The following is a 27,055-nucleotide window of genomic DNA, read 5'->3' as shown; positions in this document are numbered from 1 at the left end:
AAGCAAAGAATTCAGGGAGTGGGTGGGGTTGTTCAGTGCCATGGAGCAGAAGAGGAGGAGGCTACTGGAGAGAGGGCAATAGGAAAGAGGAAGATCTGGGGGAAAATATTCAAATTGGGGAATGGGTCTGTGTTTCAGTTGTCAGCTTCCTTGGGAATCTTTACCCTAGTAACCTAGGGTCAGGGTCATCTCAATTTTCTGAGTTCTTACGCTTCTTCTTTGTAACTCTGAAGGGAATAAAGCAAGGAATTATTTTGCCAGGTCCCTTCCCTTGTCATCCCAAGGGGATGAGAGCCAAATGTCAGGACATGCAGATGAGACTGGAGGGGAACAACAGGCAGGAGGGGTTGATGGCAGCTTCACCTCCCATCCCCAAGAGCACAATCAAATATTCAAATGGGATTCTTCTTGAGGGGAGAAGGAGCGGGCTTCCAGATGATGCTGGGCAGAAACTGGGTGTGGCAGGGAGTTCAAGAAAAGGGGAAGGGTAGGGACCCCAAACTGAACCAGTTGATTCCTTCCTAGATGTGGGTTTTAGTTAATAAGAGACCCCTCACCCACTATGTTTTTGATATAACTCATCAAGTTGATGCCTCCCTTCTCTAGCTGCTCAGGAGGAGCTGAGTTTTCCTGTGCTGTGGGTGCTGGGAGGTGGTGGGTGTGGGTGTGGGTGCCTGTTTGGGGAGGGGAGGTGTTTGTGCTCAGCTCCCTTGGTTACATAACAGCTTTGATAAGACTTTACTTTGGATCTGCTGCAACTGCCTGAAGCAGTCACCCCTCCACCCCCACATGGAGCGCTGGATGTCCACCCCCTTTTCCCTGGCCCCTTGGAGAGTCCTGTTATATGTGATACAGTGCTCCAGCAGCCGCTTTCCTGCTGGGAGGTGTCTTTGGCTCGCCTCCGTGCTCCCTACTCAGCCTTTGTTTTTTTAAATACTTGCTTCCTTTCTTATCTTGAGCCCAAGTCACCCCCTTAACATTTTTAAGTCTTCAGATCCACCCTCTCCTTGGCAGGGCCCTTGGTCTGGGATGGGAGGGGTCCACTGACTATCATAAAGTTTGCCCTCTAGGGAAGAAGAGATGTATCCCAGGAGGTTTTAGTGCCCAGAGATAATTTTACTGTTCCCTCCTATGCCCCAGTAACTATTTTGGAGTCTGGGAGCAGTGGACCATACTCAGAAGTACCAGGAGGAAGAACTTTGCCCTTGATATTTTCTCATTTCCCCTTTTAGAATGGAAAAGTGTATATAAATGGGGGGACAGGGGTGCTGCTTCTTGGGCAAGAAAAGGTGCATCTGCCTCATTGTCCCCTGCCCCCCGCTTCCCCCCACTCCTCCCTGCCCCGAGGGACCCAGGTTGTGGCAGGAAATACTGGTTACTCCAGCATGGGACAAGCGGATAACAGACCCTTTTTTAGGAGGACATTTTTTTCCTTCTGAGAGTGTGTGGGAATGGGGTGTGTCCAGGAGTGGGGCATATCCTGTTGATAATAGGAACAACTTTCCAAATGGAGAAGTGGGAGACTAGCAGGAAGAGAGAGCAAATGCAAATTTTGATGTCGCTTTAGAGAATATAGACTCCTGGCTTTGTGCACAGTATAGAGAAGGGGCTGCTATCTCTGCTGCTCTAGTGCACAATAGTGTGTTTCTGCCGGTGAGTGTGTGTGATGATTCTGTATATGTACACGTATACATGTGAATATGCTGTATGAATGTGTACAACACATTTATGAGTTTGGGTAAAGTGTGGACACATGTACATGTGTATATGTATGTTTGACTGTGTATGCATCCATGTATATGTGTGACTCTGATGGCAATTAAACATGTGTATGTGTGGAGTGCTCACCCTGTGATGCATATCTGTCAGTGTAATGTGAGCATTAACAATACAAATACATATATTTAAGTTGAGTCATACATGTGAATAAATGTGACAGAAAGAATGGGAGACAGAGAGATTCTGACTGAACATTGGGACCGTCCAAAAGTTGTTTTCCCACAAACTTGAACTTAATCCATCCTGATGCTTGTGGCTCTTCTCCAGAAAGCAGGTCCTTGAGATCTCTCAAATTCTCATGTCACAGGGACCTAACTGTTCTCCATGATCCATATAAAGGGATTTTGCAGAGAAGAAACCTATATAGGCCTTGGGGACATCTGAGTAAAGGAGCCAAACCCAAGGCTGGTCAGATGCTACAGTGCTTTTGGGTGTATCTGGGGAAAGAGTATGGGAGCTTGAATGTTAACATTACTATTGAGGTTTCAGAGATCAGGCAGAACAAGCTGGGTGTAGTAGGGGATGAAAGAGGCAGGCATATGAAGGAGGCTCACATATATGGGCTGTGGCAATATGTGTATACATGTATAAATGAGTATTATTTGTTTATGCCTTTATATGCATATCTCAACATAAATGCGCTTTCTGATGTACACATAAGAATAAATCTACAGGAATGTATCTATCAACATAGGGGTTTATCAGCATGTAGATACATGATCCCCATGTATACATTTGAACAGGAACATATGGGCATATGTTAACACTGGCCTGACTGCAACCCGTGACCACATACATGTACCCCTCACTTAACCAGGTTAACAACAACGTGCAAATAGGCCCTTTTCCATCACATGTGCCTCACCCAAGGCATCCATTTATTCAACTGATGTTTATCTTATGCCTGTGATGTGCCATATACTGTGCTGCACATGGGATGGTTGTTGACCTCAGGTAACTTGTGATCTAAAGAAGGTGAAAGATCTAGAACCAAGTAAGGAAAGTGTTAAGAAAGATTGTAGGACAAAAATGTTCACTGGAGCAGAGTGGGCCTATAGAGAAGTTGGTTAGGTCTGGAGTGCGGAAGGGTGGGGTTTGGTAAAGGATCCATAGGAGAGGAAGCCTTTGAGCTGATGCTTGAAAGAATAGGTATTCATTGAATGGGGAGCTGTAGGAGAAGGTGTTTCAGTGATAGGAAATGTCCCAGCAGGTCTCCCTACTTCCACCCTTCCCAGCCCCCCTCCATAGACTCTCCCCACAAAATCAGTCAGAGTAAGATGAGGTCATGCCTGTCCAATGGCTTGGGGTGGGGAGTTCCTGAGTGACCTGAGTGCTGTGTGTAAAATAGCCTCCAGTAACTTCCCTGATCTCAGGTGCCACCCCCACAGCAGCTTCAGTTCTACAGAGATGCTGAGCACAGTCCCACTTGGCTTTCCCCTCGGTCTGAAATGCTGTTCCCCCAGATATCACATGATCTGTTCCCTCACTTTATTCAAGTCTTTGCTCAAAAGTCTCTTTTTTGGAGAGACCTCCCCCATAGCCTGTCTTAAAGAGTCCCTTGTCATTCTGTCCCCTCACGTTACTTAAAAAAAAAATTCAGCACTCACCACCTCCATTACCAAATACATTTGTTTATCATCTCTCTTCTTTCCCACTAGAATGTAAACTTTGTGAGAACGGGAGCCCCATCTGTTTTCTCCACTGCTGTACTTACTATGTCCAGAGGAGTGCCTAGCTCGGAGTAGGCAGTCAGTACATATTTGTTGAATGAACAGAGGTAGATAGATGATGCTGGTAGCCAGTGAGGAGAATGGATGGAGCTGGACCAAGATGCAAGGCAGGGAGACCAGTTGGAGCCCATTGTAACAGCTTTGGTGAGGACTTAGCGTGAGGGCGGCCTGCTGAACGCTGGCAATGGAGGTAGAGAAGAGGAGATAGGATGTGCCAACACGTGGGCACCCATAGCATTTTGGCGAGTCAGAACTGCTGTCTTGGTCAGTCGGGGAAGGCTAAGGAAGAAGTGCCTTCTTGTATGTCATGAGCACACCGTGAAGAGCTGGCCACCCCCCTGGGCACCTGGAGACCCGGCTGACATTTTCCTTTCCTTTTGGGTCTTGTTCACCACTGCCTGCCCCCACCAGTCGGGGGCCTGTTGGTTCTATTCAGTGATACATGGTCCTGCCTTAGGCAACAGGGGTAGGGAGCAGGGTCCTGAACAGCGGGAAGGGTCTTCGGAAGTCAGACCCACAGTGACTGAAGAGACTCGTGGAGAGAGGCATGTGGGCCCTGACGGGAAGGGCTGAGATGGGGGAGGGTAGGGAGGGAGCTCAGGCCTGGCCCAGACTTCTTGAGGCCCGAAGTGGGAGGTGGGTCTCAGACAGCAGCCCCCACATTTCCCTCCTCTCTTCTTCCCTGCTCCACTGCTGGTCCTCTTCTTGGGGGGTAAGTGCCTTCGCCAAATTGCGGGCTTAGGAGTGGAGATCCCCCCAGGCTGTGATAGGAATTCAGGTTTGTGGGGACACCCGGGGAAAGGAGACCCAATTTCTAGAGGCCAGGCTGGGGATTTGGTGGTAGGGGAAGAATCTCTGAGAGTCTCAACTTTGGCTGTTTGCCTCTCTCCCAAGAGAGCATGGAAAATTGAGCTCGGGGTGCAGAATGAGGACCTGAGGTCAGACCTCAGGCAGGACCAATCAGCTGCCAGCAGGAAGAGACTGAGACTTAAGTCTGTGGTGAAAGCGGGCTGGAGGGCTGGTGAGGAAAACGGTGGGAGCCGTGGGTCAGCCCCGCCCCGCGCCGCTCCCCGACCTCTGAGGGGGGGGAATGGGCTGAGGCCCAAACGATTGAGAGTTCCTCCTCCAGACCCCTCAGCCGGCGTCTGGGTTGCCTCATTCCCCGGAGGCCAGTGCTGGAGCCCCCTGCGGGTTCCGGGGTGAATGGGGACTTCTCCCAGTTTGCTGTCAACCCTGGGGCTGATGGGGCGGGGGCGCTGCAGCCGCTCCCCTCCCACCTGGGCTGGGAGCATGGGGGTTGGGCCGGAACAGCCGCCAGAGCCGCCCACCTGCCCGCGGTGTCATGGCAACGACTCTGCCCACGTGGACGATGAGAAAAGGGAGAAGAGTGGAGAGGAGGCTTCACCACCGACGTGAGAATGGGAGGGGGCTCCTCAGGGTCCTGCGTGCTGGAGCCTTTACCGCTCTAGCTTGGCCAGCCCAAGCTCCTCTCACCCCAGGGCCCCCAGGGCAGGGTGGGTCTTGGGCTCCAGTCCTGGCCTCTGAGTGCGCCTGTCCTTGGGTGTCCCGAGTAGTAATGACCTTGGCCTCCTGTGCTGGGCGCGCGGGGTCCTGGGGAAGATGGGGTCTTGGCGTTTGCAGACCTCTCCTTCTCTCCCCACCCTGCTAGTGCCTGGGGCTGAGGGGATGAGAGCCCGACCTACTTCTCCATATTCTCACTATTTTTCAAAAGGAAATGACCCACTTTTCAGCCAATAGGAACCAGGGCCGGTTCCCAGGCTGATTCCCTGAGCCCCCCTGCCCAGGCCTCTGCCCCATCCTCAGCCTGTTAGCCAAGTGCTGGACCCACTTCCTGAGGGAAGCTCGTGCACCTGTGTGGAGGGGTCCTTCCCTGCCACGCGTGCCGGGCTAGGGAGGCGCCTGCCCTGAGGGAGGCAGGGCTGGGCCAGGGCAGGACTGACCCTTCGGCAGCTCTGCTCTGGGCAGACCCTATTCATGGCCATGGTCCTGGGCACTTTGAGTGTCCCAGGACACACGCATGGCGGGGCAGGAAGGACTCTGGAGAGGGTGCAAGGAGGACCGGGCCCCTCTTCTGCGTGTTAGTGGATGGTGATGGGCTGTCTTTCTAAGCTGCTCTATTTCCACGTGGAAAGGGAGGGCCTGTGGCCCTGGAGAACCTTGTCAGTCTGCCAGCCACAGCTCCTCCCAGAGAACCCTCCTAGAGGCTTCTGTCTCTGTCTCTCTTCCCAAGCCCCTCCCCTCTCTAGGATATTGGTCTGGGCCTCAGAGTCCCCTCCCTCCCTCAGCTATATTGGCCTGGGCTGGCTTGGGGGGTGATTAGAGATTTAATTATTTAGTTTCTCCTGCTCAGTAGATTAATTCCATCCATCACAGGAAGCCTGAGCCTTCTCGTCCTCTTAGGGCTGCCTGGCCAACCCCAGAGGGAGGGAGCATCATTGCTCACCTGGGCCTAGTATTAGATCTGGGAACAATGGATAAAGTCCTTGTTGGGGGAGGATTTGGTGGATGGCATTGAGCAGATATGGGTGCCTAAGTGTTATGAAATGAACATGTACATCTGTTGTATAGGGATAAACGTGAGCATGTCTATGAGGCTTTGTATCTGTGCAGCTTCTGTGTATACAAGCATCAGTATCCTTTGCATGAAAATGCACATGTGCGGGAACCTTGTGAGAACAAGATTGTTTTGTGTGTATCTGCATATTATGTGATGACTATATATGTGAGGACACATGCCATGTGATTTGTGTTGGATGACTCTGCATGGCTGTGTAACCTGCCTCTGGATAAAAACATGTTTTCAGTTGTGAATAAATAATCTTGGGAATATGTATGTCCAGGGAAGGGATGGCAGGGGTGGAAGTTTGCTGAGGCTGAGTGATGGGCACTCTGGGGTCCACCTAGTGGCCTCAGCAGACCAGTTGGTCAGAGGCACATGCTGCTTTATACCTGGCAGGGCTTGGTGTTCTAGTTGTTCAGTGTCAGGCCTGAACTAAGATCCAGATTCAAATCCCTTTGCAACCACCTATGTGACCTTTGGCAATTTGCTTTACACTTCTAAGCCTCAATTTTCTCATCTGTAAAATGCAAGCAATAATGGTACCTACTGCAAAGAATAGTTGTGAGGACTACACGAAGAAGTGCATTTAAAGCACTTCACACAGTGCTTGTTCAATTGTAGGCATTCAAAGAACTGAGCCTTGGACTTCAGAGTTGAAAGGCACCAGAGGTTGTCTGGCTGGTCTGAAATGTGTGTTCAGTGCTTGAATCCATCCTACACTGTCCTGCAAAGTAGCCCTCCAACCTCTTCTTGCATGCTGCCCTGGACAGGACACTCCCAGCTCTTTAGGAAATCCACATTGCACTGGGACCAGCTTTATAGCTGGGGAGTACCGGTCCAGCTGCAGGGGGTCATTTTCCCCCTGTCTTCTGTTTCTCCCCTCTCTCCCTGTACCCCAGCTGAGGGGTACTAGTTTTTGATGACTTAATCACTGACCCTGAACTTGAGCACCACTGTATACCAAGTTTGACTATACAGAGATAGGCCAGATGAATCCAGGTTTTCAAGGAGCCCACAGTCCTGTAAACAAACGTTTACCTACTGCGTTGAAGGTTGGGACTTGAGAGGAGGTAGCAACTGCTGTGCCCTAGGATTGATGGGGTGGGCACCCTGGGGTTGATGGGGTGGGCACGTAGGTAAGGTTTCTTGGAAGGAAGGTCTCTGAACTGCATGAGAGGGCGAAGTTGGGAGGACAGGCCTTCCATATGGAACAACCTCACAGTCTGTGCTGCCTCCTCAACCCATGCTCTCTCCCACTGTGGTCCTGGGTCCTGGTAAGAAATCCAGAGGGGCTAAGATACCTTGGAAGCTGGGGCTCAGGCAGAGCTGAGGGGTGGGAGGTGCTGCCATGTGAACCTGGCAGTTAGCCAACCAACCAGCCTTCTCAGGGCCCTGTGGGGTCCAGTTCTGTGCTTGACTTCCCCGTGGACAGCCTGGAGAAGGAAACAGGGCCTGGTGTAAGCAGCTCACACAGAGAGCTTACAGGACGATGTGCTAACACAGGAAGCAGACATAAGCTCTGGCTCTGGCGGTGGTCTGGACCCCAGGGCCAGAGGGCAGGAAAGGCCATGCACCCGGCCTGCCAAGATGCTGCTGCCCAGTGGACCCTTGCTGTGGACTTTGGACCCCATATTGTTCTCTGATGGCCCTGGCAGCCTTAGGTCTGGCAGTATCCTGGAGGCCAGGGCAGCACCAGCCTGAAACTCATCAAATACATTCAAATTAAAGACAGCTCTAGGGTGTGAAGGTCAGGAGAAGCCAACATATGGAGACATATACAGTTGCCTTGGACAGATAAACTTTTTGCTCATTATCACAACTTTAGGAGGTAGGTATTGTTATCCCTATTTTATAGGTGAGAGAATTGAGACTCAGATAAAACAAATTTTTCAGTCATGCAGGTAAGCTATGCTATAAATGGCAGATGATTGCATTTCCAATACTTAGCAATAAGGTCGCTGGACTTTCCCTTCCAGATCCCTGGAGTTGGAAGAGAGACCACCAGCCCTGGCCACAGGGGCTGGTGGGGTCTGCAAATCAAAGGGTCTGTTCTCTCAGATGCCACTGTCTTGGCCGCCAGGGCTGTCCTGCTGTCTTCGGCATGCTCAAGTTGTGGGAAGTCCTCCAAAGGAGCCCAGGCAAACAAAGTCCTGGAAGAAACATGAAACAGATGAGTTGTTAGAGTATGTCTGATCCAAACCTGAGTCAGGTATGGCTATAGCCTCTGCCCAGGCCTGTCTGAGAAACTCTCTCAGATTTGCTTCGAGATCTCACACATTTCAGTGGTTTCTCCTCAGCTGTCAGTAGCTAACCCTCAACACTGTGCTGGATATTTTACCTGCATTATCTTAATCCTCGTGATGTCATGATGAAAAAGAACTATTCTTGTCCTCATTTTAAAGTTCAGGAAACTGAACTTGGGGGAGATGAAGGGACTTCCTCCAGGCCGCATGTCTAATAACTGATGGACCTGGGATACGAACCCAAACAGTTTAATTCGAGACCCCGAATGCAGTCTCTCACTTGCTGCCCTGTCCAGGGTCCTAGAGGAGTCTGGTCCTGGGAGGTCTGCCTCTGAGCTGTGGCCAGGATGACTTCCCCAAAGAAGGCTTCAGGAAGGGGAGCTTGGACACGGCAAGGCAGAACAGCTTGAGAATTGGTTCATTTGACAGCAAGGGAAGAGCAGTTGGCCATGGTTACAATTAGGGGGCTTGAGGGGGTAAGGCTGGCCAGGCTAAACTGTGTCTCATAGGGCCCTTGGCAGCTCTGGAGAAGAAGAAGGAAGCCTGAACTTTGTTTCTGGTGCCTCTTTGCCACATGGCCCCCCAGCTGGTTAGGTTTCATTCAGCCCAGAGAATCTGAATGGAAAGACCTACTCAGGGCTGGGTGGTAAACCCCAGACCGTGAGATTCCCTCCTCTCAGTCTAATTATTCTCTGCAATGTTGCGAGGGTCATTTCCCCCCTCTTCCTCTCCCCTGTGCCCCACAACCTTCCTTGAACTATGCAAAGGGGCACATCTGGAGAGACACAGATGTGGCTGGCAGGGAACCATCTTTACCTGCCATTTGAGAGGCTAGATAACATGATGAGCAGTGTTAGGTTTACAGGCTGGATTTCTAACACCAAGTCTTCCACAGGTTTTCCAAAACCTTTAGAAGGAAAGAAGTGGAGGTTCTTTCTGGGGGCTGTCGGGCACAGGAGTAGAGTGGGTGAGAGTGGCGAGCAAAGGCTTTCATTCATGCAGTGGATATTTCTTGAGCATCTGTTGGTGCTAGGCATTGTTCTCAACATTCAGAATACTGTAGCATATGGGACAGACATAGTCCTTGCCCTTCTGGGGCTTATGTTCTGCTATGGGGAGGTACACTCTAAATATGTAATAGATAAAATAATTTCAAAGAGCAGTAAGTGCTAAGAAGGCAATGAAACAGGGTGATGTAGAGTGTGCCTGGGGGATGGGGTTCAACTTTAGTTAGCAGGTGGTCAGGGAAGGCCTCTCTGAGTTGAGACCTGGAAGATGAGACGAAAGGAGCCATGGGAATATCTGGGGCAGAACGTTCCAGCAGAGAGAACATCAGGCGCAAAGCCCCCTGAGGTGGGATTTTCAAAGCGATTATAGGTAGTGTAGGTTATTCACAGGCTGAGCATCATCCAGCGGGCCAGGAGATGGATTTAGATGTGGATGTGCCTGAGTGTCTCTACTGCTTGGAGCAGTAAGCCCATTTTCTGTAAAATTCCTCCGCTAACTCCACAGGAAGCGTGGATTAAGTAAAGTAATAAAGGTGAATGGAAAAGACCCCAAACCTCCCTTCTTTTATTCTGTTCCTCTTTCCTTCTGCATTTTGTGGGGTGGAAAGAGAAGTAGGAGCTTTGTCTCTGGGGTCCTAAGTGCTGGGGTTGGGCACAAGGCGTGTGAGTCTCCAGCTCTAGGGCTGAGTAGTGGATGAGGGATGAGGGTACCAGCCCCGCTGCCGAGGTCCTGCCAAAGGGAGCCGGGCAAAGCCAAAGTCAAAGTGGTCAAAGGTGCTCAGGCAGAACTGCGTGCACAGGGGGGTAGGTGGTGGGCCAGGGGAGGAATGCCTATCCATGGGCTCAGGTGTATGGGCCACTGGTCAGGGGCTTGGTGTGAACGTGCCCCATAGCTAGCCCTTTCCCAGAGGACATACAGCCCCAGTCATCCAAGATGCTGTCAGGACAGGAAGCAGTGGAGGACTGGACAGGGAAACTGAGGCAGAGTCCTCAGGCTGGCCTTGCTGGTTAAATCAACACAGGGAAAGGGGTGGGTGGGCAAGGCCTCCAACTTTGGGGTCCTGAGAGCATGTGTCGCTCACCCACAGGCTTGGAGGAGCTCAGGCCTACAGCCCCAAGACACGTTCCAGGCCGTACTTGGCTGTGAGTTCTGGTATGTCGGAACTGGTATGGGATGACCTCGCAGACCCCAGTGTGAAGGGGTAGATAGAGCTGATCCCCAGCAAGAAAGCAAATGTACCCCTTTGCAGCCATCTGGACCATCTTGTCCAGCTTGTAGCTCTCCCATACAACTTTGTGAGGAAGGAGTGAATCAGTTAATATCTGGTTTTTCAAATCTTTATCTTTGCCTAAGGCATCACTCTGTGTCAACCTCTGTCACTGGCCTTTGTCAAACACACCCGGATCCCTGGGTGCTCAGGTGTGGACAGTCTTGAATGAGAACTGTTTCTCCCCCACAGAGTTCCTTGGTCTTATATGATTGTCCCACTGGAATTAGCTGACCTACCCAGGGTCATGCTGTAAACCAGTGGAGGATGTGAAAAAATGAAAGTACAAATAATGATAGCTACTTTTATTGAGTATTCACCACGTGCCTAGTACAGTACTAAGGGATTTATATGCTTACCTTAATCATCACATCACTAATACCTTTCTGATAGCTCTATTATTATCCCCATTTTACAGATGAGAGAAAATAGCCAAGAGAGTGAATTGCTGCCCAAGTACACAGCTAGTCAGGGAGTGGAAAGGGATTTGGACCCAGAGAGCCTGACAACAGTCTACACGGATAACTGCTTTGATCCAGGAAGTTTGTGAGTTGTCTAGGCCTCAACAAGGGAGAATCAACTGATGTGGCTGGGCAGGGCCCTGGGGGAGAGAAAAAGAAAACACTGACTCCTTCCTCTGCAGCCCTTTTCCTTCCTCCATTTTCCATTCTTTTTCTGGAAGGTAATTGCTTGGGGCAGTGACAGCCTCCTGGCGAATTACACAGCTGGTTTCCTAGTCAGATTTGTAACAACAACCCCGCCTGCCTGGCAGCCCCCAGCAAGTTCCGGTTTAAGAAACTAATTGCTGGATCGTGGAGTTGGTGCTAAATTGGGTAATATCTTGGTGACGGCATGTGTGCCACTTTTTCCCTTTCCAGATAGACTGGAGCTGCATCAGAGAATTTGTCACACACAGCACCCTCCCAGACTCCTTCATTCCTTACTTCCCAGCCAGACACAGGCACTGGCAAAGTGGCTGCTTCCCTGGGCCCAGAGGGTCCCCACCTGGGCAGCTGTCTGTGTCCTGGGATGGTGGAGAGATGACTTGGTGTAATAAAATGGGGAGAATGACACGAGTAGCCAGAGTTGTCCTAGAGCCACAGGGAGCTTCCTTTGTTCTGGACATACCTGACCTTGGATGCAGGGCACACTCAGTGCTTACAACGTTGGGGAAAAGGCTAAACCACATTCTGGTTAGTTCTACAGTGTGTGGTATGGATGAGATGTTTTTAAAATTTGTTTCCTTTTTTTTTCCACCAACAAATTCACTTTCATTATTGTGTTTACTTCAGAAGGGGGAGTTTAATAAGTTCGGCTTCTCTGGACTGGCATGCAGGTAGGAGAAACGTTAAGGTGTTGGAATGAGGCAACATTGGGTGTGACTTCTGGCTTTGCCACCAACTCCGTGACCGTGGGCAGGTCAGTTAGCCTCCCCTAGCTTGTTTCTTCTTCTGAAAATTGGGAGAGGAGGAATAATATCTATCCCTTGGAATAGTTGTGGGAATTAAAAGCCATAAGTAAAGGGATCTTGTTCTTTGTAGGTTCACATTCACTCAGCAAACAGCTGCCATATGCAAAGCATTGGTCTAGGGCTTGGGGAAGATGCAGTGAATAAGATAGATGAAATTCCTGCACTTACAGGGAGCTTACATTCTAGTGGTACAGACAGGTGATCTGAGTCACACAATTTGAAAATGGTAATGATCTAAGAGCTATCCAGGTACATAGTGCCTTGAGAGCAAACAGCAGGGGGATCTGACCTAGTCAGGGAGGCCAGAGAAAGCTTCCCTGAGGAAGCAACTGGGCTGAGATCTGAAGGGTGTGTAGGAGTTAGCAAGCCAGAGGTGGGCAGGAAAAGCTTTCTGGACAGGAGGAATAGGCCCCATAATGGGAGGGATGCTGGGATGCAAAAAGACTGGCCTGGCTGGAGCAGAGGAAGCAAGGGGAGGTGAGGGGACATGTTGTGAGAGGATGTTGGAAATGTAGGAAGGGCCAGACCCTGCAGGCCCTGCTGGACAGTTTAAGGCATTTTATCTGGAGAACATAAATAAGCCAATGAAGAGTTTTAAGCAGGGAAGTGACATGATCAGATTTGTGTTTCCAAATGGCCATTTGGATTGGAGGAGGATAAGAACAGAGGCAGGGAGACCTGTTAGGAGCTTTTGCCGGCATCCAGGCCGGAGATGATGATGTTGGACTCATTAGCAGTGCTTTCTGCTGCAAATACAGAAAATCTGGCCAATGATGGTTTAAGTAAAGAGGAATTTATTCCTTACCCGGAGGAAGGTAACTGCGTATGTTGGTTCCATGGCTCAGTGACTTCAGGACTAACATTTCTGTGATTCCCTAGGCCTTTCTCTCATGGTGGCAAGACAGCTGCCCTTGCTCTGAGCACCATTTTATTTAAGCTAAGACAGGGAGGAAGGATGCTCTCAAGCTCCACCCCTTTTATCATCAAGGCAAAATCTTTCCCAGAAACCCTCATCATATTTTCATGTATGTATGTGGCCTCTAGTTACAGGGAGGCTGAGAAAGGGGAAAGGAGGCTGAAAATAAGTTTTATCTAGTCATCCAACAATGATTTGGTGGATATGGAAATAAGTGGGTAGATCTATTTTTAAGGAAGGAAAATCCATAAGCCTTGGTGATAGATTGAATTATTAGTCCCTTCCTACCTTGTTTTTCCTTCCTATTGATTATGTTTAGTAACAAGGTGGTAGCGGGAGGAATGTAACTGTAAAGCATAATATACAGGAGATGCCTATATAGTAGAATCTATATCAATTAAATATTTTCCTTAGGAAGTCCATAAACTGATATCTACTTCCCCTAGTAATTTGGATTTGGACAAAGGGGATTTGGAAATCCAAAAGAAAGGTTTCCCATGAAGGATTACATTGTGTAATCTTTTAGAGTTTCTACAGTGGTTTCATATACATTATATTATTTGATATTGAAATCCTGGAAGATAGGTGAGCAGGTGTCAGGAGGCTTAGAGAGGGTAGGTCGCTTGTCTAGAGTCACACGCCTTCTGGTCTCAAGGTTTGTGCTTTTCCACCGGATCGTGCTGCTCTGTGGGACATGAGTAAGGGAGTTGGGGGTGGCTTGTCTGGAGAGGAGCAATTACAGGGGCCCATCTCCCCTGAGACTAGAGCTGGGAAATATGGATTGATGCTAAATAGACTGAAGTTTGATAAGATCTTGATGAAGGCTCAGCAGCTTGGCAGCTGCACCTGTGTGGAGCTGGAGGAAGGGAGAACCTGGGGATGTACATTGTTGGGAAGCTCAGCGTCAGAGCTCCAGCTTGATGTGACCACAAACAAAGCAAACAGATGGTCTCGGCTTCTGCCTAAGTGGCATCTCGTGAGTCTCAGACATGGGTCCCGTCTGGGGCAGAGGGGAGGAGAACCATGCCTGGAGGAAGGACCAGGCTATTAAAAGTTTCTAAAGCAAAGAGACACTTCCAGGTGCTTTTCTCACAACTTCTTTGAGGCTGTCTTGATCTGAAATCACCTCCACTTCCCCAGAGAAGGGCAATGGAGAAGAATTGTCGTCTAGGTAGTTGATATCTGTGTGGTCACCCCCATTTCCCTCCAGGCAAGATAACCAACAGCTTCTCCAGTCCAGGCTATAAGGCAGGCCAGGGCTTGGCATGTCTCACCCTTTCTTCTATGGAAGATTCCCAGGGGACTCCACAATCTCCTTCATTGCCTCACATTCCTCAGAGTCAGGAAGTTCTTCCTGATGTCTGACTGTGTCTCTTCCACACTATTAATCATGCGTGCAAAGTTAGCTCTTCTCCCTGACGTCCCTTTGTCTAATAATGTCATCATTAGTCTTCCAGTCACGGTTGCTGCAAACTTCAGAGTCATTTTCCTTTCTAAGTCTCTCCCTCCCATCTTTTCCCAGGACTGGCCAATCCCTAAATGTCTGCTGCAACTCTTCCAGTCCACCCATAAGAATTCCTTATTTGCCCACCTCTTCTGCCTTTTGCCTGCTGTCTCCTCCTCTGGGAATTTTCTCTCCCCCACCACCTTTGTCCGAGGAACACACAGCCATCTCATTCTCCATCTCAAACACACCCTTCTCTGGGAAATCTTCCTCAATTTCCTGCTGTTGGATCTGGCCTTGCCATCATCTGAACTAGCCTACCATTTTGGTACCTTTTTGCAGCCCAGTCATTTATTCATCTAGTTGATGAATATTTATTAAGGACCTGCTCTGGACAAAGCCTGCTCAACACAGAGGTGTTGGAGACACAAAGATAAATAGGATATGGTTCCTACCCTGCAGAAGATCACCTTCTAGTTGGGGAGACAGAAACTGAAACAGACAATTTCAGTGCGGTGTGATAGCTGCTTTTGTGGGGGAACTCAGGGTGTTATAAAAGCCCAACAGAGAGGCATAACCCAGAATAAAAGTACAGAAAGTCTTTGAGGAAAGATGGGCTTAATATGAGTAAGTGTTAGCCAAGGGCTGGGGGGTAGATAAAAGGAGATTCTGGAAGGAGGGAACTGTTTGTGCAAGAATACAGGGACCTAAGATAACCCTGTCATGTGAGAGATTGCTCCCCTGTTAGACTATAAACCCCTCAGTGACAGTGACCACACTTAAATCAACTTTATACGCTTCTCACTCAGAGTCTTGCTTATGGTAGCTGCTCAACAAATATTTGTGTGATGGAATCATATTTGTGGGCAGTGGAAAAAAAAAAGCAGTGGTTCAGCACCATGGACAGATCATAAAGACACCTGCAGTTGGAGGTAGTCCAACCTATAAGCTCATCTGCATGTATTTGCATAATGAAGCCAACTTCATTTCCCTGGGGGTGCAAAGGCTCTGCATCATGGGGGATCCAATCAGCCCTGGTTTTGGGGGTTGGGAAGGGACACTGTCAAGGCCAGGGACTGGTCTTCTGAGGACTTTGGGAGAATCTCTTTCCCCCTTTACTCACCCCTTTTCTTTTCTGTCAGGTGCCAGTGGTCCTGAGCCTTCTGAAGTTAGGATTCTGTCAGTGGGGATCCTGACACCAAGGATGGGACACCCTGGATGGTGAGTGGTAGGAGCCTGGGAAATAGGGATTCAATTGAGGTTCTCAAATCAAAATAAGGTGGGTTTGAATCTTGATTCAGAGTGACTCACCCACTTACCAGCTTTGTGACCTCACCATTTTGGGATCAATTTTATTATGGGTAAATTTGGATAATATCTACACACAGGATTTCATTGGGGTTAGAGAATATTAGGTAGCACAGTACCTGCTACATGGCAAGTGCTGGGGAAATAGTAGATGAGCTGTGAGCAGGATCTGGAAGAAGCCTGAATGCAGTGGGTATGGAGAGGTGGTGGTGGGGAGGAAGGGAGGACGAGTCTTGGAGGTGCGGCTGTCTGGAGTCTTTGAGGCTATCATCCCCTCCTAGTCAGCAGATGGCCCAGGAGCCTGGTCTGGGATGAGGGAGGACACCGTCTGCCAGCTCCTCAGTCCCTGTCCCTCCTGCTGACACCCCCTCCTGTCGTAGCTCCTGTCCTGGCAGCTCTGGAGTCCTGATTGGAGGCAGTTCTTGCTGGGAGCTGACCTCTCTGTCCTGTATCCTTGGCAAGCCTGGGATGAGGGCCGGGGGCACTGGTTCCAACACTTTCTTTCCATTACCTCTCTGCCCTGCCAGTGCACTGCGCCTGGGAGAAGGAACTCCTGGGTTCAAACCACAGTTTAGGATTCAGATGCTGCCTTGTATAGCCAATGTCTCTCCTTTTCTGGTTTCTTTTCCTTTCCTGACTTCCCTCCAGTGGCATGGGGGTGGCAGGTGGGGGTAAAAGACAAAAGGGGGAATTTCATTGGGGAGTATTTGGAATCTAGAAAAGGAAAGAGAAATCATCTCAGGTTATTTATTCCTAATTCAGTCCTGTGGGGAGGGAGAATGAGCCTGCAACCAGAAGGAAGGAACAGGGTGTGGAAGAAAGGGAGAAGTTTTCCTATGGACTCATAGTAGATATGTGGCTCTGGGTCCAGTGTTCTCTTTGGTTACTGCTGCTAGGAGCTGTGACCCTGAGGCCTGCCACTTCATAGCAGTGGAAGTGGGTAGGGATGGGGCAGAGGTGTGGCTCTGGAACAATTTGCCTAATGTCAGCTTGTTAAAAGCTAATTCACCTAATGACTGGTTTCTTTGAATATAGATTTTAAAAAATGTCTGTTTGGGTATGATTTTATTTATGATAACCTAGGGATTTTTAAAAACCCATTTGGCTGAGGGCATTTCCTCTTGTGAATAATTATTTATCAGATTTGCAGCATTTGATGAATGATGGTATTATTTTGTGCCCTTGTGAGTGTCTTTGTCTAATATGACTGTTTTAAGGACTTTTAAGCTCATCTGTGGAAAGATAGTACAATTAGTCACAATAAATTGATATGCATTACCTAAAGAGATACCAGAATACCCAATAGAAGATGGTTTTAGGTGAACTGGCCTGTTGTTCAATCCAAATCCCTTTTCTTCCTTTTTTCCCAGGAGGTTCCTGGGGCCTGGCCCCCAACACTATGAAGAGCCCTTGTTGAGGCCATGAGGGGTTACCATGGCGACCGAGGCAGCCATCCCCGCCCAGCCCGCTTTGCTGATCAGCAGCATATGGACGTGGGCCCAGCTGCCAGGGCCCCGTACCTGCTGGGCTCCGGGGAGGCCTTCTCCACCGAGCCCCGCTTCTGTACCCCAAGAGCTGGCCTGGGACACCTTTCTCCCGAAGGGCCCCTGAGCCTGAGTGAGGGGCCATCGGTAGGCCCTGAGGGAGGGTCGGGGGGGGTTGGGGCTGGGGGGGGTAGCAGCACCTTCCCCAGGATGTACCCCGGGCAGGGCCCTTTTGACACCTGTGAAGACTGTGTGGGCCACCCACAAGGCAAGGGTGCCCCCCGCCTGCCTCCTACACTCCTGGACCAGTTTGAAAAGCAGTTGCCAGTTCAACAAGATGGCTTTCACACGCTACCATACCAGCGAGGTCCAGCGGGGGCTGGGCCCGGGCCAGGGCCAGGGTCTGGCACTGCCCCCGAGGCCCGCAGCGAGAGCCCCAGCCGCATCCGGCACCTGGTTCACTCTGTGCAGAAGCTCTTTGCCAAGTCCCACTCTCTGGAGGCCCCAGGGAAGCGGGACTATAATGGGCCCAAAGCTGAGGGAAGAGGCGGCTCTGGGGGAGACAGCTACCCTGGCCCGGGCACTGGAGGCCCCCACACCTCCCACCACCACCATCACCACCACCATCACCACCACCACCAGTCCCGGCACGGCAAGCGGAGCAAGAGCAAAGACCGCAAGGGGGAAGGGCGGCACCAGGCCAAGGCTGCGGGCTGGTGGAGCTCCGACGACAACTTGGACAGTGATAGCGGCTTCCTGGCGGGTGGGCGGCTCCCTGGGGAACCCGGTGGCCCCTTCTGCCTGGAGGCTCCAGATGGATCCTACCGGGACTTGAGCTTCAAGGGGCGCTCGGGCGGGTCGGAAGGCCGCTGTCTTGCCTGCACTGGCATGTCCATGTCACTGGATGGACAATCAGTCAAGCGAAGTGCCTGGCATACCATGATGGTCAGCCAGGGCCGGGATGGATACCCAGGGGCTGGGCCAGGCAAGGGACTCCTGGGTCCAGAGGCCAAGGCCAAAGCCAGGACTTACCACTATCTGCAGGTGAGGCTTTGGTGGGGGTGGGGAATGGGGTCCTCAGCCCTCATCGGAGTTGTCACTCAGGGAGCTTTGGAAAGGGTTGGATGGGAGTCAGTTATCCTCATGATGAAGGGTCCCCTTTGGGGCCTCAGTTTTCCCATTTATGCAGTGAAGGGGCCCTTCTATTCTGACGTCGTATGTTGGTGCCAGGAAGACTTCCCTTTGATCTGCTGTTTTGATGGCCTCTGTCTTAAGAGCTTGGAGGGAGAATGAGGTTGAGGGTAGAGAGTGGACAGGACAGCATGGCACTCCCTGGGTATAGCTTCCCTTGAGATTGGAGGTCAGCAGTTGGAAAGCAGTTCTCCTGCCCCCAGGCCTTCTCCAGACCTCTTTTCTGCTCAGATCTGGGTGGTCCAGATATTGCTTGAATATGAAGGTCAGTTATTTCCAGAATGTGCCTCTGCTGGATTTGTGGTTCTGGAGTACCTGCAGTAAGACACCCATGCAGCTGTAGTCCCGGGGGTTTTCCTAGGCTGGGGACACAAGTCTGAGCACTGGATATGTCAGGGCATACACAGTGCTGGATGGGAGTGGATGATGCAGGTGATAGCTGGCATTCTGTCCACATCCTGTCTCACTACTGCTGTGGTCTCCGCAGGTGAGGATAGGAACTCTGATCCCTTCTTCTCATGAAGCCTTTGTCCATCCCACACTGTCCCCTCTCCCTCCTCTTACTGAGATAGAGTCAGGGCTCTTCTTACCATCCACCCTTCCCTCTTCTGCCTCAGGCCCCCCTCCTGTACCACTGACATACTGTCTTGAGCCGGCTCATAGTTTTAGGAAGAAAAGTCAAAACAAGTTCTAGAACTCCAGCAGATTAAGGGTTCTCCCCCAAACTAATGTTCCACATAGTTAATCCACAGTCATTCATTCAGTGAGCCTTTCCTGGGTGCTGTGGATATGAAGATGAAGACACAGACACTGCTTGTGAGGAGTCCAGAGTTTAGAGGAGGGGTAGACAGGGAGGCAGACAATGCAGTGCGATGAAGCTGTGATAGGAGAGTGCCCGGGCTCCATCAGAGCACAGAGCAGGCGCCTCACCCAACTGGGGCGATGGCGGCCAGGGGTTGCTCAGAACAGCTTCTGGCAAGAATGACCCCTGTGCTGAATCTCTGTGGAGGAGATAAAGTTAGTTGAGTGCAGAAGTGGATTGAGGGTGTGACAGGAAGTGGCTACAACATGTTCAAAGGTATGGAGAATAAGGCTTGTATGTGTCTTTTGGGTGTTACTGGTCTTGCTGATAAGTTGTCACATGCTAAGGCTCTCCTGGGTGGGGAGCTCACGAAAGCTCAAGGGAACAAATACGGCCACGGTGGAAGAAGGAAGGGGTGGGAGACGGAAGGGAAGGTTGGAGATAACTAGGATTCAGGACTTCTGGATTGACCTTGGATTGCCCCCTCCCTAGTTAGCTGGGAATTGAAGGTTCCAGCAGAAAGGGCTAAGGGGGGGATGCCAGCCCTTCTCTCGTAACTGAGTCCTTGCCATCCCAGGAGGCTCACTGCCACTCCACTGCTCTCTGCTGCTTCTCCAGGGCTGCCCTGACCTCTCTGGGGGCTTCCTTTTTAACATGCACCTCACAGTGTCCTGCAGAGGAGCGCAGAGCTCTGCAGTGACTGTGGCATGGGAGCCCTGCAGTGTGGCACGGAGCACCCTGGCTGTCCTATCTGCTGACCTGCCTCTCTGCTTGTCTGTGGCCCCTCTCTACAGAGCATGGGGAGGGAATGACTTGTCAGGGTCTAGGGTTCGAGGGCATCTTAAGACTGAAGTCTGAGCCTGTTGGGGGTATAAAGTAAGTGTCTGCATGGACACTCTGTACAGCCTGGTGTTCCCTGGCACTAAAGCAGGGATGCTGGCCCCATCGGACTAGCTGCCCCAACCCTTTTGTTGAGACCCTGTTTCTCCCACTTGACCCCAGCTCTCAACTCTCTTCCAAACCCCTTTCCACTTAGGGCCCTTATTCCTTATGGAGTCTTGTTTCCTCTGAGATCCCATCTGCTGGTTGAGTCCCAGTCCTCCATGAGCTCTGCCTCTCCCTGTGGTTCCTTCATGGGGCCCCACACATCCCTGGGTCCCCATTCTCACACTGATCTCTGTCACCTGACCTAGCTTCACCCCCCTGAGGTCTCATCTATGCTGTCCCTGAACCTTGACGCCTCTCAAAGCCCCCAATCCCCACCCTATTCAACCTGTTTCTTACAACAGGTGTTTTGAATCTTCCTCATCTGCCCAGCCCTTTCCCCCAGGCCTTCATTCACACCTCATTCTTCCCAGTGGAGACCAACCATCATGGATTCCCTCAGCTTCCCATCAGTCTACCTGTAGATTCCTCTAGATCCCCAGCCACCCTCATCTCCTTCCTTCCAGGCTCAGAGGCAAGGCCAGGCCACCCATTCCAGGTTGATCCCTCCAGTAGGCCTTGAGCCCATCTCCCCAGGGTCCCTTCCATCCCTGAACTGTCTGTCTCCTCCCTCCCCACATTTCAAGACTATCTTTATTTTACTGCTTTTCCCTCATGCTGAAAACATGCCCAAGTTCGTCATCCTAAAATCCCATTTTACTACCACCCCAAAACCCCTTCCACCTCCTGTCTTTCCTTCATATCCAAGTTCTTGGAGCATATGCTGCACTTCTTCACTTCCTTTCACTCTCCCCTTTACTACGGTCTGACTTCCACACCCTTATCCTCTAAAATGTTCTGGCAGTGGCCACCAGTGGGCTCTTGAGAGCTCTTCTTGAGATGTACATTGCAATGCTTATAATAGTCAACATTTATTGAGCACTTACTATGTGTTGGGCATTCTATATTGGTTCATGTATCCTCACCAACCCTGAGGTGTAGGTGTAATTATTACCAATTCACAGAGGAGGAAACTGAGGTTTAGAGATTAATCAGTTTTGCTCAAGTTCACCTAGTTAACAAGAGATGGAGCCAGAATTTGAACATGAATCTGTCTTAACTCCCGAGCCCGAATTACTAACCTCTGAATGTGCTGTGGCATTTGACATTATCATCTCCTTTTATTCTGGAAATGTCTCCTGTTTCCATGACATGGCATTCTCCTGACTTCCCTCCTACCCCTCTGCCCACTCCTCCTCAGGTGACTTCATAGGCTCCTCTTCTTTTCTCTGCAGTTCCTCTTTAAATGTCAGTGGATGGCTCCCAGCTCTCTCTGCTTTCTGCTGGGCTGTTTCATTCACTCCTATGGATTGAGCTGCCCCCATGACTCCCACATGTCTGCCCTCCAGCCCAGATCTCTCCACTGAACTCCAGAACCAAATATCCAGTCACCTGCTCAACAGTTCTCTGCCAAGCTCAAGATGCCCATCCCTGAACCTGTCACCTTTCCCCCATATCTGTTTCTCTGGGATTCTGCGGCACCACCCCCCAGGTACTCAGCCGCAGCCTCCTAGTCACTCTTGACAGCTCCCTGCCCCCTCGTCCCTGACGTCTAATCAGGCTCACTGCCGCTCCTTAACTCCTCTCATTTCCATCTCTTCCCCCTCTTGTCATTGTCTTAATTTAGGCTCATCACCTCTCGCCTGGATGACAGCATCGGCCTCCTAATTAGTCTCCCTGCTGCTGCTTGAGCCCCCACCCTGGCTCCTGGCCCTGCACTGTCCATCCTCTTTTCGGACCTTCCGGGTGCTCTTGTGAAACAAAGTCTGATGTCACTCCCCTGCTTAAAATCCTCTGTGGCTTCTCACCGAAGGAAAAGGGGAGGGCTGGAGGACTGGGGATGTGAGCAGGTTGAGAGGTTAAAGAAGGAGAGGTGAAAGGTAACTGAAGTCAGGCGATACTTCACTGCTGGGGTGGGACTGACACAGGTCACTTTGGCCTCTGATCTTCAGCCCCTTGACACTGGCATGTCAGCCTCTCTGGGTGGCTCTCAGTTAAGTAGCGAAAGGTCCATGGAGAATGACGAGGCACCTTTTCCAAGGGGAAACCTCACCTCCTGCTCCACCTCTCATGCTCCAGAGAGTGGCCTGCTCAAGCCAGGGTATGGCGTCTCCATGGCCGTGGGGAAAGAGGGTCTTGGCTTCTAGATTTAGTAGGGATGCGTCTGAGAGACAGAGGCCCCTGTCCCCTCAGGTGCCCCAAGACGACTGGGGGGGTTACCCCACTGCGGGCAAGGATGGGGAGATCCCCTGCCGCAGGATGCGGAGCGGCAGCTACATCAAAGCCATGGGGGATGAGGAGAGTGGAGACTCAGATGGCAGCCCGAAGACATCCCCCAAAGCAGTTGCCCGGCGCTTCACCACCCGCCGCTCCTCCAGCGTGGACCAGGCCCGGATCAAGTAAGGACAGGGAGGGCCAGGGGCGGGGTGATGGGGGGAGCGGAAACTGGGCCCCTATAGGAGATGTGTGTGGAGTGGGTACCAGTTGGCTTCCCTCTTAGGGTTCAACTGGGGAGTGTCTGCTCCAAGTAGAGAGGGGGCCCCTGGCAATAGCTCCTATCTGCGTTCCTCTTCCAGAGAGTTCCTTTACCCAGGAGTCTCTGAGGGACCTCTGTGTGTTTCTGAGGGATAGAACCTGTTCAGGGCTCCAATACTATCATCCCCACTACCCCTTGGAGCAGACTCCATTCTGAATGTGGAATTTTGACCTTTTCCAGCTGTTGTGTCCCACCCCGGATTCACCCCCGGAGCAACATTCCCGGCTACACCCGTTCCCTTACCACTGGACAGGTAGGGAGAGGTCCCCACACCTAAAGGAAAGGGTGGGAAGGGGGCTCAGTCCCATACCCAGCCTAGGGCTTAAAATCAGAGGTCTGCCCATGGAGAGAGTGACGGTCTGTTTCTGGGAGAGCTGAGGAGCCTGCTTTGGGACTCCTAGAGCTGGGGATCTTGGGGAATCACATTCTTCAAAACCACCAGATGTCCTCCAAGTTGTGAGCTTGTAAGGGCAACACCTCAGTTCTATGAGGTTCCACAGCTCTGTCCTGGCCTGAGTGCTTCCAGCCGTCCTGTGCAAAATGACAGGATCAAGTGCACAGACAGGCTATGCAGAACTGTGGTCTCAGAGGTATCTGGGCTTGAGTTCTTTCCTCCACTCCACCCTGTGGACCATTAGCAAGATGGTGCATTTCTCAACACCTCTATTTTTTTCATCTTTAAAATGACAGTGGTAGTGATGTTTATCTCACAGGGGTTTTGTGAGAGTTCAGTGAGAAATGTATTTAAACACAAGATACCTGATCCCAAATTGGTATTGTAGAAATGTGAGTTCTATACCTAAGTGTAGACTTTCCCCTTAACTAAATGGAAGCAGTGTAGTTTAGTAATTAAATGCGTGGTATGGGTTAAATTCCCGCTCATCTACTTACCAGCTGAGTGACCTGGGGCAAGTTACTTGACTTTTTTGAGCCCCACTTTCCCTATTTAAAAATAGGCATCATAATAGTGTTCTCGGCACATAGCCAGCACTCAGTAAAGGTTAGCTATTTTTGCTGTTTGCTGGGGAAAAAAAGCAATGCGAAGGACTGTCCGCACTGGCTCCTGGTGTTTGCTGCTGCGGCCTCTCAGCATTTCTTTGTTGCACTTCCTGAATCAGGGAATCTGACTGCACAGCTGTCTTTTCACATCAGACTAGCCTGAGTCGCTAAATCCACTTGTTAATACTCAGTCCTCATTTTACTTAACCTATCGGCAACATCTAACACAGTTGATGACTCTCTTCTCCCTGAAACACCTTACTCAGTTGACTTTGAGACACCACGCCTTTTAGGTTCTCTTACATTCTCTCTCTTACTTATTCTCTGTCTTGTCACCAGTGCCTCTACAACTCCCCAGGACCTGAATATTGGAGTTTTCTAGGGCTTAGTTCCTAGACTTCTCTCTAGACTCACTCCTTAGATGAGCTCATTCAGGCTCATGGCTTTGAAGATTATGGAAAGCATGATGACTCCCACGAGTATATCTCTAGTCCAGACCCTCCCATAAATGCCACGCATGCATATCTGTGTATTGAAATCTCATTTGGATGTTTAGTAAACTCAAGGTATCCAAAACTAAACTGCTGGTGCTGTCCATCCTGCCTCTCCCCAAACAACCTGCTCCATCCACTGTCTTCTCCACTTCTGGTAATGACCACTTTATCCTTCCAGGAGCTCTGGTCTAAAAGCCTAAAGTCAATCCTTTCTCTCTCTCTCGCATCCCACATCCCATCCTTCAGCAAATTCTGTTGGCCCCATCTTCAAAGTATATCCAGGATCTAACCACTTCTCACTATGTCCACTGTCCCCACTGTAGTCCAGGTCACCATGTTCCATTGTTTGGACTATTGCAGTACCTTCTAGTTGGTTTCCTGCCCTTGACCTTGCTCCACTTCATTCTTCTCTCTCAATACAGCCAGAGTGATCATTTAAAAACAGAATTACATTCACTCTAAACCCTTGCCTTACTTAGAGGAAAAGTCAAGGACTTTACTATAAAGCCCTGCGTGACCTGACCCTTACTGACTCTCAGCTCCTCTCCTAACACTGATCCCTCCCATCACCCACTCCAACCATACTGGTCCCCTTCTCCTCCAACACTACAGGTGTGCTCCAGCTTTTGTCTCTTTATGTTTTAGGGATGTCTTTTGCGAACAGTTTATAACTAGACTTCATTTTATATTCATTCTGAAAACTACTTGAGAGTTTGGTACTTTTATATTTATTGTATTTTGTGATTACTGATATGCTTGGATGTATTTCTGCTGTCTTAATTTGTGTCTTTTATTTATCCTGCCTTTTGGGTGATGCTTTTCTACTCCTTTGCTCCCTTTTTCGGTATCAATTGTCTTCATTTTTCTTCCCATCGAATCCCACGCTGGTTTGGGAGTTATACATTCTATTTTCATTCATAGTGGTTACTGTTATAATTTTCATGTGCATTTTTGACTTAACAAAGGCTACAGTTGACAGTTTCTTCCAGCTTCTCCTGAGAAGACCTTAGGACTTTAATTTTGATCACTTCTTCTCTTCTTACCTGTACTTGTTGCTCAGTATTTTAGTTCCAGCTTTTTATCTTTCCAAATTAATCTTTATTATTGTTGTTACATTTTGTTATCAGTACTTATTTATATAGACACACATCTTTATCTTGCCCAACTATACCTTCTTGCATTTCATTCTTTCCTTTTAAAGTATACTCTTTAGTAATTTCTCCAGTGAATGTCAGTAGCAAGCGCTGTCTTGCTACCAGAAACAAAAAAATGTAGCTCACCCTAACTGTTTAATGTAAATTAGCTTATTATAGAATTCCAGGTCTCCATTTATTTTCTCTCCGTATTTTAAGGATATTCCTTTATCATCTGTCATCTGTCCTCTGTTGTTGGTGTTCTTCTCTTGTCTGCAGTCTAATTGTCTTTGTGGATAATTTTCATTTCTCTCCGGTTGCCGTTGAGCTCTGTCTTTGATTTTAGTATTCTGCAGTTTCACTGTGATATGGGTTGTGTTCCCTGAATCTGAAGTTTTATGTCTTTCATCACATCTGGAAAACTCTCTCATGATTACTGTTTTCAGGTATGTCTTTTTCGAACCTTTTTCTTTCTTTCTACCTGCTTTTTTACCCGATTTGACAGCATCTACCTTTAAAATAAGGGTTTCTTGTCCATTCACATTTAATGTGATTATGGATATGATTGGATTGTACATGCCATTTTTGTTCCTCTGTTCTTCCTTTCCTCTCTTCTTTTGTAGTAAGTAAATAAACATTTCAGTGTACTATTTAAATTTCTTTGTTATTTCCTTTTACTATATTATTTGAGTTATTAGTGGTTTCTCTAGGAATTATAATATATATCATAACTTACTAAAATCTAATTGATTCTGGTAAAATATATAAGCATTACTCCAATATATCTTTGCTTTTTCTCCCTTCCTTGTGTTATTATTGTCATACACACTTCCTATATATATGTTATAAACATAACAATTATTATAAAACAATAATGGTATTAAACATTTTATGTCTTTTAGAGAAGTTGAGAGAAAAAATGAGAAAAATATATTTATAGAGTCGTTTGTGTTTTCCATTTCTGGTCTTCTTCATTTCTTCTTGTAGATTCGAGTTACCAGGGGTGTCACTTCCTTTTAGCCTAAAGTACTTCCATTAATGTTTCTTATAAGACAGGTCTGCTGGCAATACACTCTTCAGTCTATATTTATTTGGAAATGTCTTTAATTGTACTTAATTTTTGAAGAATAGTTTTGCTGGATATAGATTTCCTGGTTCACATTTTCTTTTTCCCAGCACTTTGAATATACCATTCCATTGCCTTCGGTACTTGTGGTTTTGATGAGAAGCCATTTGTTAACCATATGGTTGTTTCCTCAATATGATGAATTGGTTTTCTTTTCTGCTATAAGGATTTTCTCTTTGTGGCTTTCAACCTTTTGACTGTAATACGCCTGGGTATGGATTTCTTTGTGTTTTACCTACTTTGGATTTATTGAGTGTTTTAGAATCCAAATATTAATGTTTTTCATCAAATTTGGAGAGTTTTGGGCCATTGTTTCTTCAAGTATTTTTTTCTACCCTTTTCTTTCTCTTCTTTTGGGATCCCCATTACATGTATTTTGGTATGTTTGGTAATATCCCATATCCCATCTGAGGCTCTGTTTATTTTTATTCTTTTTTCTCTCCTTTCTTCAGATTGGATAATTTATACCAATCTATCTCCAAGTTTGCTGATCATTTCTTATGCTGAGCCCTTCTAGTGACTGTTTCACTTCAGTTATTGTGCTTTTCAGTTCCAGAAT

The 27,055-nt window shown here is 49.0% G+C and overlaps 1 protein-coding gene across 2 annotated transcripts in view; it reads left to right on the top strand.

Moving 5' to 3' along the window:
* Positions 1-27,055, top strand: part of DLGAP3 (DLG associated protein 3) — a 54,594-nt gene that overhangs the window by 5,184 nt on the left and 22,355 nt on the right. For both annotated transcript variants that reach the window (XM_036990731.2, XM_036990732.2), the window contains 4 exons: positions 15,582-15,660; positions 17,118-18,275; positions 22,402-22,607; positions 22,925-22,997. In XM_036990731.2, the coding sequence (XP_036846626.2) occupies positions 17,169-18,275; positions 22,402-22,607; positions 22,925-22,997 (1,386 nt within the window). In that variant the 5' untranslated portion in view covers positions 15,582-15,660; positions 17,118-17,168. The remainder of the gene's footprint in view (positions 1-15,581; positions 15,661-17,117; positions 18,276-22,401; positions 22,608-22,924; positions 22,998-27,055) is intronic.

Source organism: Manis javanica, chromosome 4 (genome assembly GCF_040802235.1).
Source record: "Manis javanica isolate MJ-LG chromosome 4, MJ_LKY, whole genome shotgun sequence".
NCBI classification, from domain to species: Eukaryota; Metazoa; Chordata; class Mammalia; order Pholidota; family Manidae; genus Manis; species Manis javanica.
The sequence above is the reverse complement of the archived record's forward strand: the minus strand, read 5'-3'. Positions and strand labels throughout refer to the sequence as shown.